General features: G+C 61.5%; 1 protein-coding gene across 7 annotated transcripts in view; it reads right to left on the bottom strand.

Annotated features, from left to right (window-relative positions):
• TPCN2 (two pore segment channel 2) overlaps nucleotides 1–12,565 on the bottom strand; it is a 28,500-nt gene extending 15,935 nt beyond the window's left edge. For 3 of the 7 annotated variants that reach the window (XR_012076847.1, XM_072970491.1, XM_072970492.1), the window contains exons 1-7: nucleotides 12,357–12,565; nucleotides 7,920–7,984; nucleotides 7,177–7,253; nucleotides 6,644–6,821; nucleotides 5,234–5,350; nucleotides 1,269–1,375; nucleotides 494–566 (exon numbers count right to left, since the gene is read on the bottom strand). Coding sequence is in view for 6 of the 7 variants with exons in the window: in XM_072970491.1 (XP_072826592.1) it covers nucleotides 494–566; nucleotides 1,269–1,375; nucleotides 5,234–5,350; nucleotides 6,644–6,821; nucleotides 7,177–7,253; nucleotides 7,920–7,984; nucleotides 12,357–12,468 (729 nt within the window). In the remaining variant the exon portion in view is untranslated. The remainder of the gene's footprint in view (nucleotides 1–493; nucleotides 567–1,268; nucleotides 1,376–5,233; nucleotides 5,351–6,643; nucleotides 6,822–7,176; nucleotides 7,254–7,919; nucleotides 7,985–12,356) is intronic. The other 4 variants (XM_072970488.1, XM_006210728.4, XM_072970490.1 and 1 more) reach the window with 3 other exon arrangements.
• Between the last annotated feature and the right edge of the window lie 2,745 nt (nucleotides 12,566–15,310).

Here is a 15,310-nt window from a genome sequence, read left to right as displayed (position 1 = left end):
CAAAGCTCCAAATGCCAGACCCAACAAGCCAGGGCCACCCGCGTGTGCTCAGCAGCCCAGGACCCACATCTCCCCATCATCTCCCAGCAGGCTGTGAGCTCAGGCTGGACAGGACCTAACTCAGGAGCTCTGGACCCAAGAGGAAATGTCCAGGGACACCACACACCCATATGGACACCGGCCACTGGAGCCAGCCTGCTCAGAATCCTGGTGAAAAGCTCTTGGCCAGCCTGGCAGAGAGCATCGCAGCCTAGAGACCCAGAGAGCCCGCGTGGGAGCCAGCCAGCCTGCTCATAGCCAGACCTTCCGTGCACTACACCGCGTGCACAGCCCAAGGTCTGGGGCGGGAGGGGCAGGGGGCGGCCGAGCAGGCTGCCCAGGTGGGGAGAGGAGAGCTGGAATTCGGGTCGTGACCCTCCTGGGAGAGTCCTCTCTCTGCGACCCGGGCCTCACCTGCCCTGGAGTCTGGGCAGGGGCCGAGCGAGCACGGTACCTTCTCGCTGGTGAACAGCAGCATCCCGAACATGGTAAAGAGGCACAGGTGGATGGCCAGCAGCAGCCCGACGCTAGGGGAATGAACGCAGAGCTCAGTGCCAGGCAGACGCCCCATGCGCCAAAAGGGACGGGAGTCTGGGTACAGCTGACCCAGCCATCCAGGGAGATCCCTAAAGCCGGGCCCTGGGGCTGGTCCCTCCTCGGCCCGGGAACCTGCCGCGCTCGCAATGGGGCCCTGCTCAGTGGAGATTCTTTCTTTGGCAGGAAAAACGCAACCCCAGGGGCATGTCCCAGGGGCCTGGGAGAGGCAGCGTCAAGGACCCCAGGGATTCTCAGAGAGGAAAAGCCAAGTCCATCAACTGGGACCAGACAGTGAGAGGTCACCCACGTGAGTCAGGGCAGGTGGGGCAGGAAGAGCTGCTTCACAGTCTCAGCTAACAGCATCCAAACACGGTCCTGGGGGTGCGGGGGGCCAGGGAGGGAGGGGAGCGGTCGCAGCCAAGGCAGGACGTATCCACAGCCATGGAGCAGGGGTCGGGGGTCATAGCAAGGCCGTTAACAGGGCTGCCCTGAGTGCACAAGAGACCCCCAAACGCCCACCGACCTGCCAGCCTCCCCAGGCTCACAGCCACGCTCCAGGCCAGGGGACGAGTGGGGCAGGTGAGGCACCCAGTGGCCTCACAGACCACCTGCTGGGCTGTGGCCCACGGCCGCCGCCCAGCAGGGAGCAAGAACCCCCGGCCCCCCCTGCCAACCCCGAAAAAGGAGCCCACCTGGCCATCTCCGGCAGCGACCGCCTGATGCACTTGAGCGTCTTCTTCATCATGGAGGAGTTCTGCATGAGGAAGAAGGGGCGCAGGGGCCGGCGCACCCGCAGGGGCTGGAAGAGGCCACGAGCCGGGGCCCTGAGCGCCAGCCAGCATGGCCGGGCCAGCAGCACGCAGCCCCGGAGACCCTGGCCCCTGCTGGCCCGCTGCGCCGGGCCTCTGCCGCGAGGGCTCTCGGCACCCTCCCCACATCCCTCCTGGGCCAGCACCTCGGGAAGCAGGACCAGCGCGCCTCTCCGGCCCCCACCTCCTGCTCTCCCCATGGCCGGGCGCCCCTGAACTTCTCCATTAAGCCGCTGTCCTGCCCTCTGGGGGCTGCTCCACGCCCCTCTCCACAGCCCCCACCCTCTCCCCACGGCTCTGGGCCTCCCAGCCCTGCACAGAGGGACAGAAACCACAGCAGGAACTCCGCACCTCCACGCTTACACTCACACACATGAACACACACACCTTCCTCTCCCCCGTCACAACCGGAGGGCCCCCCTCAGTGTCCTCAGGACCCCGCCTCTGCTCAGCTGGCTGCTGGCACCCGTCCCAGCCGTCTCACCATAACCACCGCCTCCAGCACCACCCTGGGCTCCTTTCCTTCTGGGCACCCGCCTCACTTTGGACCCTACTATGTATCTGGTGCTTCCTGGTACCGTCAGCCTCTTTCACAACAGAACAAGGTCCTGCCAGCACCAGCACACCACAGGCCCTCAGAACGTCTGCGGAGTGAGTGTCCTCAGGACTCACTCAGTCCTGGGCTGCCCTCGTCCTCACAGGGGCCCGACTCCCGACAGGACTGAGAAGGCAGAAGAAACAGCGGTGACCGGGCAAGGCTCGGGGATCCACCCCTGTGCCCAGGCCAAGGGGCCAGTGCCCCCGCTCGCTGCCCTGGACAGAAGCTCCAGTCTCAGGGCCCACATCAGGAGTCTTTCAGCCACCTCCAGGCCGAGCAGGAGCTGGAGGTCTGGCCGCACCCCTTCCATGGGTCTTGGACCCTCACCTGCGGCCAGACGTGACCAGAGAGCGGCTTCTCCCAGACACAATAACCCAACCCAGCACGGGCTTTCCCACGGCTGCGGCCACGTCCGTGCCATGGACGCAGGGACACGCGTGAAGGGAGGGAAAGCACCTCCACGTAACCTGCCAGCAAGGGGAGCCGGCCCAGCGCCAGCCAGGCCCCGGTGAGGCTCAGATCGCACTGAGGGTCACAGCCCAGGCCCCAGAGGTTTTGGGGAGAAGCCATCAGCTAATCTGCAGCAAACTAATCTCCTATGAGAAACAGCCAGCGGCCACGGCCACGGCCCACGGCCCACCTGCGCCTGGCGGCCCACGTGTGACCCGGCCCTCCCAGTCACAAGGTGGGGGGGGGTGGGGAGCAGGACTCCATCAGGCACAGAAGGACATGAAAGACCGGGCGTGAGGCGGTCAGAAGGCCCTGGCCCCCCCTGCAGGCCCCAGTGCTGTGGAAGCTCTTTATGACTGGCCAGCCGGCCACAGAGGACCACCTCAGGCTTGGTCTGCAGACGGCTCTGGGTGAAGGACCCGTCCCGGACAGAAGTGGACTGTGGGCAGAGCTTCAGCCTCAATCAAGAACGTTCCCAGAAGACAGCACCAAAGGGGAAGCTTTACAGTGGACTGGGTCCACCCTGCATGGACCAGAAAGGTATCGATTCCCGGGGAGGGGTCAGGGGCGTGGACAGAACAGCCTGGACAACCAGGGACAAGGAGGTCTGGGTAGGACGCGTGTGGACAGGCAGAGTAAGCACCCACCATGAGGCATCAGGAATAAGGCTCTGGACAGATGGATGTCTCCCAGCCTCTCCCCTCAGCCACCCCACTCCAGTCTCCACGGGCCACACATAAAGTGGCCACAGAGGCAGGGATGAAGGGGCCACCAACGTGGACACCCACCAAGGCCACTAGAGGGTCTGCCCTGCCAGAAGCAGAGCTCAGCGCCGGCGCCGGTGTGGCCCCCGGGAGTAGGCCCCTCCCCAGGCAAGGCACTAGCCTGTCCTCAGTGGGCAGGCAGGCGGGCGGGTCAGGGCTCTGCCCGCCCTGCCCTCAGTGCCTCTCCAGGAACACCACCCAAGCCTTGGGACCAATGCCACTTCAGACCAAGGCACAGCCCAGAGAACCCGCTAGCCCCATCCTGAGCAGCTGGCCCAGGGAGGGCCTGATGGGCCTGGGGGGCAGCCCTTTGCGGGGCGAGGAAACCAGCATGGGCTCTTAGCACTGGGACAGAACAGGCGCGGCGACACCCCCACTCCCCCCACCCCACAGCTCCGGGCCCTGCTGCTCCGGAAACACCCACTCCCGAGGGGGATGCTCCCCCGGGGACACACGCTGGGCCCACTGGGCCGAACCACAACTGCTCGGGAAAAGAGGGCTGGGGGGCAGCAGGGGCAAAGAGCTCCAACTGCCAGGGACAGTCGGGGAGCTGCTGCTCCAGAATCAGTGGGGCAGGGAGGTGTGTGTCCAACACAAAAAATGACCACAAAACTCCAGGAATAAAACGTCAGGGCCACCGAGAACTCAGGCCCCTCAAGGAGGAAGGTCTGGGTTCCCGCACTAAGCAAACGGCACATGGGCCAGACGGAGATAATAAATACCAGTTAGGGTCCTCAACCACTAACAAAACGAGGCCTGAAGGGCCCGAGGTCTGCTCCTGGCCAGTTACACAGACACGTGTTTGCATGTGTCACTGACCCTCATCCCCTCCCCCTTTACCCTCCTAATTTCACGCAAGGATGGTTGGTGGTGAGGTTCACAGTTCAGCCTTGAAGGACAGAATGTTCAGGTGACATGAGATGGACGCAATGACCGTCACTCAGAAATGGAGCCAGTGGCGGTTAGGCCTGTCTCTGTCCCTTTCTGGGGAGGGGGTGAGAGCCTCCTCCTTGGGGAAGGAGGGCAGCACTTCTCAGGGAGAAGCCTGCCGCTGTCAGCGCTCCTGCAGAGACGTGGGGGAGGCGTGTGGGCTGAAGGGGGCACCATGCCCTCCATCCGCCCTGCAGCCCTGCTCTGATGCTGGGCTGGGACCCGCCACTGACATCTCTCCACTGACATCTCCTTCATCAGCTGCCTCGAGCAGCAGGGGCCCTGGGGGAGGGCAGGAGGCAGGAGGAGGGAAGGGACCCACTGGCTTCTGTCCACCTGCTGTTCCTGCCTCCCCTTCCTCCAGGACTCCCAGAACCAACGTCATCGTGCCTCTAGGAGGCACCAACCCCCTCCCCAGAGGTCAGAGGGCAGGGCCTCAGCTTTAGGAGCCCCTCTCCTGAGGCTCCAGGTTCCAGAACCCCAATCTCCTTTAATCCTTTTAATCTAATTCCTTTAATCCCCCAGCTGGGGCTGGGGGTGGCAGTGCTGCAGTTTTGTGTTCACTGGGTCCCCTTTGCTTTCTTGTTATGCAACACCTGTTTGAGCCCCTGTATTAAATTCTTTCTACTAAAGCACTTGACGGGCTTCTGTGTCCCTGACCGGCCCTGATGGATACAGATGTTCCCAGACCGACTTTCCCCAGCTCTGTTCTATCAGATCACAGGGCAGTGCTTCTGCGTGTTCTTGGGGGAAACAAAGATGGTGCAGTCAGAGAGTCCGGGGCTGCCAGTTGACACGGGTTTTCTGACTGGCGGGCCTCACAGAGCTCTGGGCGTGTGGCAAGGAATTAGGAACTGAGGCAGGAATTAGAACCCCTGGAACTTGCTCCCAGGTCTTCGTGCCGTCCTGAGGCCTCAGTGTCTTCGTCTGCAAGACGGGAACAAGGCTCCCCAGCCAACAGGTGACTGATGTGCTTCGGAGGACAGGCGGAGCTGGGCAGGTGGGTGGGGTGGCTGCGGGGCCCCAGGACTGCTGCCCACCGTCCACCGGCGGAGCTGCACCCTATGCCCCACCCAGGGCTCCCTCAGAGCCCCCTCACCACCTACCTCGTGACAAACGAGACTCAGCGACACGATCCAGTCCATGAGAGACACAACCAGCACCATGAGGTAGGCCAGCAGCCAGGGGTTCTTCCGGAACTGGGCCCACCCCACCAGGTAGCTCTGCAAGACAGACGGCGGGTGAGCGGCCGGGCCGCCATCCAAGGCCATGGGTGCACACGGGCGAGGCGGGTGGCCTCAGCGAGCAGTGCGGTCTTCCCATGACTCGGGAGCAGGAAGCTGACGGGCGGTCAGGAGGCCCACACTCCTCGCCCAGCCTGCTCGTGACCCCGGGCAGCTCGTGACCCCGGGCAGCTCGTGATCCCGGGCTCAGCACTTAACCGCTCCAGCCTGATTCCCCTTCAGTGACGGGGTCCCTGCCCCCTCTGCCTACGCAACTGTCAGTTTCGCTTATGCGTGGGAATCACTCCGGAAAAGACTGGGAAACAGCAGATGCTCAGTGGACATGCCTCCGGCAGGCGATTCACCTAACTGCCGTTTCCCGTCACTCATGCCTCCAGAGGTCACGGCTCGCAGAGTGAAACGTGTGCTCTCTCACCTGTGGAGACTTCCCAAAAGTACTGACCATTCAAAAACTGCTGAGAACTTCTCACCAGTTTCAGTTCCAGCTTAAAAGCCCCAGACCTCCTAACCACATTATAGGCTAAAAAAGAAAAAACAAGAAACTGCCTGGGGCCCTCAGTCACACACACACACACACACCAATGTTCACCCACGCCCCTCAGGGTGAGACCACAGAGGCCGACCCCACCCCCCACCAATGGCACAACTACAGGGCAGGAACAGATAAAAGGGCCTGCAGGCAGGGCTTGATCCAGCCATGGACGTGTACATGGGTCCCGGAACTGGATCAGCGGAGTTGCTGTTTGACAGCAATGATGGGTGTTGTCGGCAGCACACTCTGCATCTCACTGGGAAGTCGCCTGACACAGCTCAGAAGCTCCAATGCGCAAGGCAAGGCCCCCCTCCAGCTTCTGGAAGGATCCGGGTCACAGAACCAGAGCTGCACACAGCTGGCTCCTCCCCTCGAGGCTTCTCCTCTGTCAGGGAGGGAGCGTGGGCCGTGGAGAGACCCCTGGTCCCGTCTTGGTCAAGGGGGTCTCTCCTTACAGCGGCACCACTGGATCCTCGGCCACTCCCTCCCAGGGTCCCACGAGGCTGCACACCCCCAACAGCTCAGCCACACTCCAAGACACTCTGGGGAGGGGCAGAGCTCACGGAGCCTCAGCTCCAAGGCCTACGATTCTCCAGGAGAAAGCCCCGGCCTCTGCTCAGAGGTCAAAGTGCACGGTCAGGACAGGCAGCTAGCTCCGGGAGCGCTAATAATAAACCCAGGAGCAGCAGCTAGGCTGGGAGGGCGCCAGCCCCGGCTCCCACCCCGCGCACCCTCCTCACCTTCACAGAGACATCGGCCGCAAAGACCAGCAGGCAGAGCGCCTCCAGGCCCTCGGTCAGGCCGCAGGGCGGCTCCCAGGGCACAGGGCGGTAGCGGACGTCCGCGGTGCTGGTGAGTGAGGAAGGGGTCTCAATAAAAGCCAAAAACAGGATCAAGAAAATAGTGAAGCTCAGAATCCTGGAAAAGGGACAAAAACTGGTTGAAATGCAAGGAGCAGCCACCGTCTGAAGCCCAAAGGTGGATCAGCGGGCAGCAGGGTCCACGGGTCCAAAGGGCGGAGCTGCTCAGCGGTCGCTCGTGTGCGGTCAGATAACATGTGGGTCAAATCTCAAGTGCCACGGCTGATCAGAGGGTTCTGGAAAGGAACCCTCACCACAGAGGAGCCCTTCTGTCCACAGGCTGGGCTCTGTTCCAGTAAGGAGTATAGACAGCGGCTCGCTCTCCACCACAGGAGGGGCACCTGCCAGCACCCCGACACCAGCCCCCCACACCCAGCTGCGGGAGCCCCGGGGCGCACGCGGTGCGTTCTCACCACTGGCACAAGCTGGAGTAGTACCACCGGTAGAGCCACAGCGAGCTGGCGTCCATGCGGTGGTTAATGGAGCGGTACTGGAAAGGCCACAGGGGAGCGTGAGGGGGTCCCCTCTGTGCCGCACACGGGGCACCCCTCTCACCCATGGCAGGCTCCAGGCGGAGAGACATGCTGCCGGTCACAGGGTCCGCTCCGACTTGGCACGTGGGTGAGGCCAGACCCTCCCCGCTGCAAGGTCTGCCCGGCAGAGGGAGCGCCCCCAAGGGCCGGCTCCCAGGGCCCCCAGGTGGACAGACACTCTTTTGCTGGACATGCAGCAGTGCCCTCTGTCTGCCCGCGAGGCTGTCCCCTCCTCTGTGTGAGGCCAACCCCTCCCCCTTCCGCTGTGTCACCCTCCAGGGCTCCCTAGCCTCATCTCCCACCCGGGGCGCCACCCACTTCCACGGTCTACTTCCCTAGACAAGCCTGTGTGCCATGTGAGGGAGGGGCAAGGTCCTGCCACCTCGGGCAGCTTCCACAGGCCCGGGGACAGGGAGCACACGCCAGGCCTCAGTAGGCGGTGAGTCAGTGAAATGAGTGACTGGAGTGACCCATCTCCCTGGGGAGGCCTCGAGGGGACCAGGTCCAAAAGCCCGGCCATCACGGTTACAGTGACCACGTAGTCCAGCAACCCCAGCCCTGGCCCAGAACCCATGATCCCCGGAGACAAGCCCAGCCACCCACCAGGAGCAAGTGCCACCCACCTGGATGGCGTCTTCGATGAAGACCACAGCCTGGTCCAAGCACAGATCCCGCCTGGCTGTGCTGCCTGCGGGCAGAGAGGACGCGTGGGGTGAGGCGGGGGTCTCGAGGTGCGCACCTGCTACAGGGCGACTGAGGGAAGGGGAAGAACCCGGCCACGCTCCTTCCAAGACTCTGGAACCGGATGCCTCTTGTCTGCACACGCCCACAGGACAGGACCCCCGCGCAGGCTGTGCCCCCGTGTGGGGCAGGGCCTGAGCAGGTGCACGGGCTCCAGGCCCAGGGGAGAAGCAGCTCCCATGGTCCCGGCACCCCGGGCGGAGAGGCAGAAGGCCCAAAGCAGCGAGCGAGACAGAACCAGACTCGAGAGATTCAGACCCTGGCTCCCCACCTGCTGGCCCAAAGGTTTAAGCTCACTGCCCCATCTCCTCCTGTCAAATGGGGGCCCCACCACTGGCCCCCAGGCCCGGCCCAGCACACAGAGTGTGCTCATGGCCACCCTTCTGCCCTGTCCCACTGCCGCCGGCCTCCGGGTGGCTTTTGTCAGGACGCTGTACCCCAGCCTCCCCGACTGTAAGCTGGGGAAGGGCTATCCGCCTACCCTCCATCAAACAAAAGCAGATTTAACGCTGACACATGAAGTTGATACCCAGAACCTTGAGGTGCTGCATGACCTCAAATACTGAGAACTAAGAACCTTCTGAGGCCATCAACCCCCCGCTCGCTGTCACGGGCCCACAGGGCCAGGCCACCGCAGCCGAGTCACTCTGAGGATGGAAACCAATGGAACCTTCACCAACAAGCAACTTCGGTCCTCAGGGCCAAGGAGGCTGGGATGGGGCCTCCCCGGGCCCGAACAGGCTCCTAGCTACGAGGCACCTTCAGGACAAGTCAGGTGGCTTAACCTCAGCCCAGCACCCCAGCCCCCGCCCGTCAAAAGGCCCCAAGCTGTGCCCCTGGTCGGTCACCTTGGCCTTGGGTTTTCCCCCCTCATCATGGGCACGTGTGCCTCTGCGACTTACTGCAAAAGCCGCTGTGACACAAAGGGACGAGAAAGGCATGAGGAGCCACAACTGGGTGACGGAGGAAGCCTACTGCCTGAGGCCCAGGAGAGGGTGCCACCCAGGCCCCTGGGGGAGCGGAACCGGCACACGGCGCCCAGCAGCTCCCAGATCAGGGCTTGGAAACGAGGTGAACACCCCTGTCACCATTTCCAGTGAAGATTTCTACTTCCTTGAGACCAGCAGCTGCCAAAATCACCCTTAACCAGTAGAGAGAGAGCACAGGGATGCGCAGTGCTCTGCAGCAGAGCTGCCACGGCCAGAGGCGGGAGGCCGGGCACGCGGGCAGAGCTCCAGGCCACTACCCACGCTGCCTGCCGTCCCCAGGGACGCTGCTACCACCATCTGCAGGGCATGGGGACCAGTCAGGGATGTGGGGGCCCTGGACAGAGGTCAGAGACTCTGCCCTGTCTCTGCCACCCCCTTGCTGTGTCACCCAGAACAAGCAGCGTCCCCCACCCGGGCCTCTGCTCCCCGCCACGTGCTAGCCCCACGCTCACCCCGCGGGGCCTAGAGGTTCTCCCAGGGAGGCTGTGAGGGTGGTAGCTGCCTACCTCCCCCAGAAGCACCCCGGGAACTTTGTGATCCAAAGGTCTTCAGTTTTGTTCCTTGCTGTACCCACAGAGCCCAGGAGAGCGTGAGCTCGGTGCACAACAGCCCTCAGAGCCTACCGGTGGAGGGAATGCGTGACCGGCCAAGGGGAGCCTGCAAGAGGCCCCACGCCACCAAACCTGCAGGCAAGAGATGGAACTCAGCCTGGAGAGGCCTAAGGAGACGAGCTTCCTCGAGAAGAACAGACGGGCGGCCAGAGCTCCCTCCAGGACCAGGACTGGGTGTGGCTGAAGGGGGTCACTCCCAGCAACCCAGCCCTCAAGGCATCAACCCTCAGGAAGGCCATCCCACCCAGCTTTGCAGCCAGACACCAGCCTCCCTTTCCCCTCCTGCAGCGACTGGAGGGATGTCGTGGTGAGCCCGCAGGCAGCACATGACAGCTCTATGTGGGTCCCCACCGCTCCAGGAGCAAGTCCACACTCTGCCCTCAGCCCCGCCACACAGACTCACAGCTCTGCCCAGCCACCTCCTCTCCTGCCTCCTCCACCCCATCCCTCCATGCCCCTCATACCGCACTGGGCTCCCCCAAGGTCAAGCTCTCCAAAGCCTCCAAGCCCTACCCAGGAGCACTGTCCCCCAACTGGGCAGTCTAAGGACTCATCACCCCAGGCAGCAGTCACCTTTCCGTATCCCCACCGCCCCGCTGGGCACAGCAGGTTAGAATGTCAGAGCACACAGGATATGGGAACTCAAACACTGTGCCCCACATCCACCCTGCAGCCCCAAGCCTCCCGTCCCCAACATCCCAGTATAAATCCTCGCCCCCTCTGGCTCCAGCCCCTCGGCCCCCACAGTACCTGGTGGGAACCTGACCAGCTCCCTGTGTGACCCTGGGCAAGCCCCTTAACCTCTCTGTGCCTCAGTCCCCGCAGGCTCTACAGAATACGACTGATGTGCAGGCTGAATGGGTTACTGTCACTAAACTGCTATGCACAGTAAGCCCTTCATGGCCATTTGCTATTACTATTCTAAAAGCCCCTCCCGTAGCACAGCAACCCACTGTCCTCTGGTTTCTCTGTAATTCCCTGACCAGGAACCAGAAAACGACCATCCCCACCCTGGGTTCGTGGCCCATGAGGTGGGGCTGACTCAGGACCTGACCACAGGGTCCACTGGGGTCTGCGGGGCCCCCAGCAGCAGCCTTCCCCCAGTCTTGTTGGTGGGAGAGTCAGACTGTGGGACTGGCAGACCCTGAGAACAGGGCCCCATCTGGGAGCCCCCCACCGCAACTGGGCAGAAATTCAAGGAGGGTCTGCAGAGCCTTGCCAGGCAGCAGAGAGTCCTGTCCACATTCTCAGAAGCCCTCAGCGAGGCACGGTGTCGGGACAAAGAGCCCTCACCAGCCACTGCCTGGCCCTGGCTCCTGTCTCTACAGCGCAGGTCTCATCTGCCCACCGGGCGCTCTGCCAGGGCTGGGACCTGCAATGATCATGGCCCTCAGAACAAAACAGCCACCGGTACCTACGCACACCAGCTCTGCCATCAGGCCAGGGACCCGGGTTCTCTCTGAATCCTTCCAACGCCCCCCAGGGCAGTCCCTATGACCACTCCCCTTTTATTGAGACTCAGAAAGGTTAGGCAACCTGCCAAGGTCACACAGCCAGGAACTGGCAGTGCCAGAAAGGTATCCAGACCGCCTGGCACAAAGTTTGCATGCTCTGAACACCACGACCATGGCCTGTGTCCCTTGTCCAGGGCCCTGGGAGGTCTGGCATGGGCTGGATGGAGAACTTTCCGGCAACAGCCTCTGAGGTGAGCAGGTGGGCATGTTTTTTATCTCCCGTCGGCGACCCGCCCCAATATTCCATGGACAGGCACACACTATAGACCCCTCCCCAACAGAGGAGCAAAGTGAGCCCAGAAAGGGAAAGTGGTCCCAGTAGGAGCACCCAGTACAGGTGCCTGTAGCAGATGCAACACACTCCAGGGCCGTGACCTTGGACAGGTCCTGGAGACGCTCTGGGCCTCGGTTTCCACAACAGTAAAATGAGGCCGAGGGCCTTTCATCCCGACCCCAGCACCCAGTCCCCCCCCCCGCCCCACCCCCCCCCACCCCCCCGACACCGTGTCTGCCAGGGACAGAAGGACTCCACCCTCCGCCTTCCTCAGGATTCAGCACTCTGCCTGTGCATAAACAGGAAGAGCAGGATGGACTGCAGAGGGCAAGGGAGGAAGCTGCTCTGGTCCCAGGAGGCCTGCCCCAAGCCTAAACTGAAGTGGCGCCAGCCTCCGGGAAGCCTCCTGGGCCCAGGAGTGAGTAGGCAGAGCAAAGGATTCCCAGTTCGCTCCCAGCTGGGTTCGAATCCCACCTCCGCCACTTCCTGTGTGATCTTGGGTAAGGGGACGCCCCTCTGTGCCTCAGTTTCCCCCACAGAAACTGGGAAAACGGAAGTGCTGCCTCCTAGGAGTCACTAAGGTGACCCACGGAAAGCAGCAGGTAAGGATCCGCCCCTGCGCTCACCGAGGGGGCCGCCGGGGGCTGGCTGCCTCAGGCTGAGCGAGGCCTCTCAGCCCGGCGGGCCGGGAGCAGGGACGGTCCTGCAGCGTCTGGACGACGCGCCCGGGGCCGGGGTCCGCAGGGCGCAACCGCACGTCCCTCCGTAGGGCAGCTCCCCTCGCGCCCCGCGCCGCCGGCCCCGCTCGGCCCCGCTCGGCCCCCGGCCAGAGGGGCGCGCGCGCAGCAACAGCAGTGCCGCGGCGCCGGCCGGCAGGGCCCCCACGCGCCACCCCGCGCGGCCCGGGCCCCCCCCCCAGGCCGCCGCTCACCAGGGCCGACTTGGACGCTGCGGCAAGCGGGTACGCCTTCTGGGCGGTCGCGGCCGCTGCCGCCGCGAACCCGGCTTAAAAGGGGTTTCGATTCCTCCTGGGGGTCAGCCATGGGGTCACCGCCCGCCACCCGGACCTCACAGAAGCGCAGGACGCCAGCACCGAGCCCCACTGCGCAGGCGCAGTACCCCCGACCCTGGCGTTCGGGAGGAGGCGGGCCCTGCACTGGGATGTAGGGGACGCCCCTTCACTATCAGGCAATGAGGACGGAGAGCTCACTCTTGGAGGCGGGGCCTCTCCGACCCGCCCCCTGTGGGTGGGGCTCAGCTGCCTTCCTTCAGGGAGCGGCTCTAAGGACCTTTCCAGGGCTGGGAGGAATGCCTTCTCAAAGGATGGTCCCCAACCCGTCAGCACCACGTGGGCACTGGGTAGAAATGCCCATTCTTGGCACACTTCCCGAAGGCAAAGGATGCTCTTCCCGCAATGAAGCCTGTGGACAAGAGACTGAGACCGGGGGACCCACGACCCAGGCCGATGGAGCCGGCAGGCTGCCCGGCGGGGAGGCCAGTCCTCCCCTCTTACAAACTTTATGCACGTCGGCTCTGAACACAAGCCTGAGCAGGTCGGCCTTTCAGGGCACCATGGACTTCCTAGAAAAGGCTCAGAGGAGCCTGCCTTCTCAGCTCTCCAAAGTGACCGATGAGAGACACCCAGCCTCCAGGCACCAGAGAGCACTGGGGAGCAGCTTCAGCAGAGAGGAGAGGAGGACCTGAAGGAAAACCCTCTTTCTCCAGAAAGTCCAGAGCTGCTGGCCTGGGAAATCGGGAGATGGAAGCAGCGAGTCCAGGAGAAGGAGGAAAAAGAAAGGATGGTGGAGGTGGACGCCCAAAGGGAGCGGGCCCTGCAGGACAAGGTCGGCCAGCTGGAGTCCCTTGCTGAGCGCCCGCTGAGGGCCGCCCCGTGGCCCGGGCCCGGGCCCAGGCCCAGGCCTCTGGGAGATGGCAGGGGGGACGGCAGTGCCAAAGGCCAGCGGGGCACAGGGGGGCATCACAGGGCCCCCCCTCCATCCCTCGTCCAGAAGGGGACCTGAAGCAGGTCCCGGGTGACATCACAGTGTCCCGTCCAGGTCCTGGGCTGGAACCTCAACGAAGAGCCAGACCAGTGGGGGAAGAAAAGCAGATGACTCAAGAGCTGACCGGACACACAGCCAGCGTGCAGGCGGAGGAGGCAGGTCTGTGGCGAGAGAAGGCCCGGCTCCACGGCGAGACCCAGCAGCTGCGCCAGAGGCTCCAGATGCTGCCCGGAGTCCAGGTGGATCACCTGACGCAGCTTCAGGAGAAGTGGTGCAAGGAGGAAGCATCCTGCTCAGAGCTGGAGAGGAAGCTGGCCACCGCGAGGGGACAGACGACCTCCACACAGCAGATCCGCAGCATCTACCAAGAGGTGGCCGAGGCCCAGGGCCAGCACTGGAGGAAAACTGTGCCCACCAGCAGACGGAAGTCCTCTTTGTGGAGAAGAGAGCCCAGGAGAGCTGGATGGGGGCCGCAGGGATGGAGAGAAAGCCCCAGGAACTCAGGGAAGACAACCAGTGCCACAGGCAGGTGCTACAGGTCCAGGGTGACCCCCAGCCCTTCCGACGGGGCCCTAGTGCTCTGCTAACCTGGCAGCTGTCCCCAGGGACCTGGAAGTGGGGCTCCCCGGGCATCAGGCCCCCAGCAAGGAGGAGAGTCTCCCCATGAGGGTTCAGGGCTCTAGGCTCACCTGCAGGGGAGACTCATCTCCCAGCACCCAGTTTTGACCCCTAGAGCCACCACACCACGTCCACACGTGTGTGTGGGGAGGACACGTCCTTCCAGCTCTCCCTAGTTTGTCCTGGTTCCACATTGCTGCCACAGTGACTCCTGGTAGTAGAGCATCGTAACTCGGTGGCAGCAGTATTTAAACGTGAACTCGTTAATGTACTCTCGTAATTACCTAATTTCCCCATTGAAATCGTTAGGAATATAGTCTATAGTGTTGTATTTTGGTTGAAATTAAATGCCAACTCTGATCTAAAGCATCCTCTAAGTTTGTCCTGGTAGAGATGTTTGAGACAATGAGAATTCTCTGCATTAGGCTACTATTTACAATGTGGAAGTAACTGCTGGATATTGGCCTGAATGAATTTTGGTTAGTTTGAAAACCTAAGCAAAAAAGCAAGCAAGGAAAGAAGGAAGGAAGAAAGGAAGGAACGAAGGAAGGAAAAAAGAAACTGAACAAAAAAACTTAAGCAAGACAATGCCATTCAAACTACATATTATCTGTATTAGCTTAGTCTTAATTTATAGTTTTTCCTAAATACATGAGTAATTAATTCAGTACTAAATTCATAGGTGAGAAAATTTGAGATTTTGCAACCACTATTTCCTGTTTTGTAATTTCTGCTTCACCTTCTTGTTTTGTCTAAGATAGTGTTTGTCATTTAGCATTTCTAAATATATGCAGTCAAAATAAAAACGTTTTCTTTTGATGCCAAACACACACACACACACACACACCCCAAGGCAGATACTAGACAATTTTAGTTGTTTCACATACCTTAAAAATGTAAGAGAGTTGCAAATTTCTAAAAATGTTTAAAAATAAAGGTGATTGAAGAGGGAAAAAAAAAACCAGATCACAAAAGAAGAAATTTCAGTAATGAACAACTTGAAATAAAGCTCCATCTTATTCAAATACAAACATGCTAATTCAAATAACAACAACATCTCTGAGCCCATCCGTTGGCAGCTATTTAAAAGACGACACAGCTCTGGAGGGCAAGAATGTGCTCATCCCAGGAGGACAGCGAGAAATCACAAGACGTGCTCACGGATGTGATTGGTTCTGGGTTTTGCTCTTTGGCTTTTGTTTTTAACCATCAGCATGCAATTTAAAGCCTGGAAAAAAGTAAGATATTTTCATTCTGAAAAAGG

Source organism: Vicugna pacos, chromosome 10, assembly GCF_048564905.1.
Source record: "Vicugna pacos chromosome 10, VicPac4, whole genome shotgun sequence".
Classification (NCBI taxonomy): Eukaryota; Metazoa; Chordata; class Mammalia; order Artiodactyla; family Camelidae; genus Vicugna; species Vicugna pacos.
The sequence above is the reverse complement of the archived record's forward strand: the minus strand, read 5'-3'. Positions and strand labels throughout refer to the sequence as shown.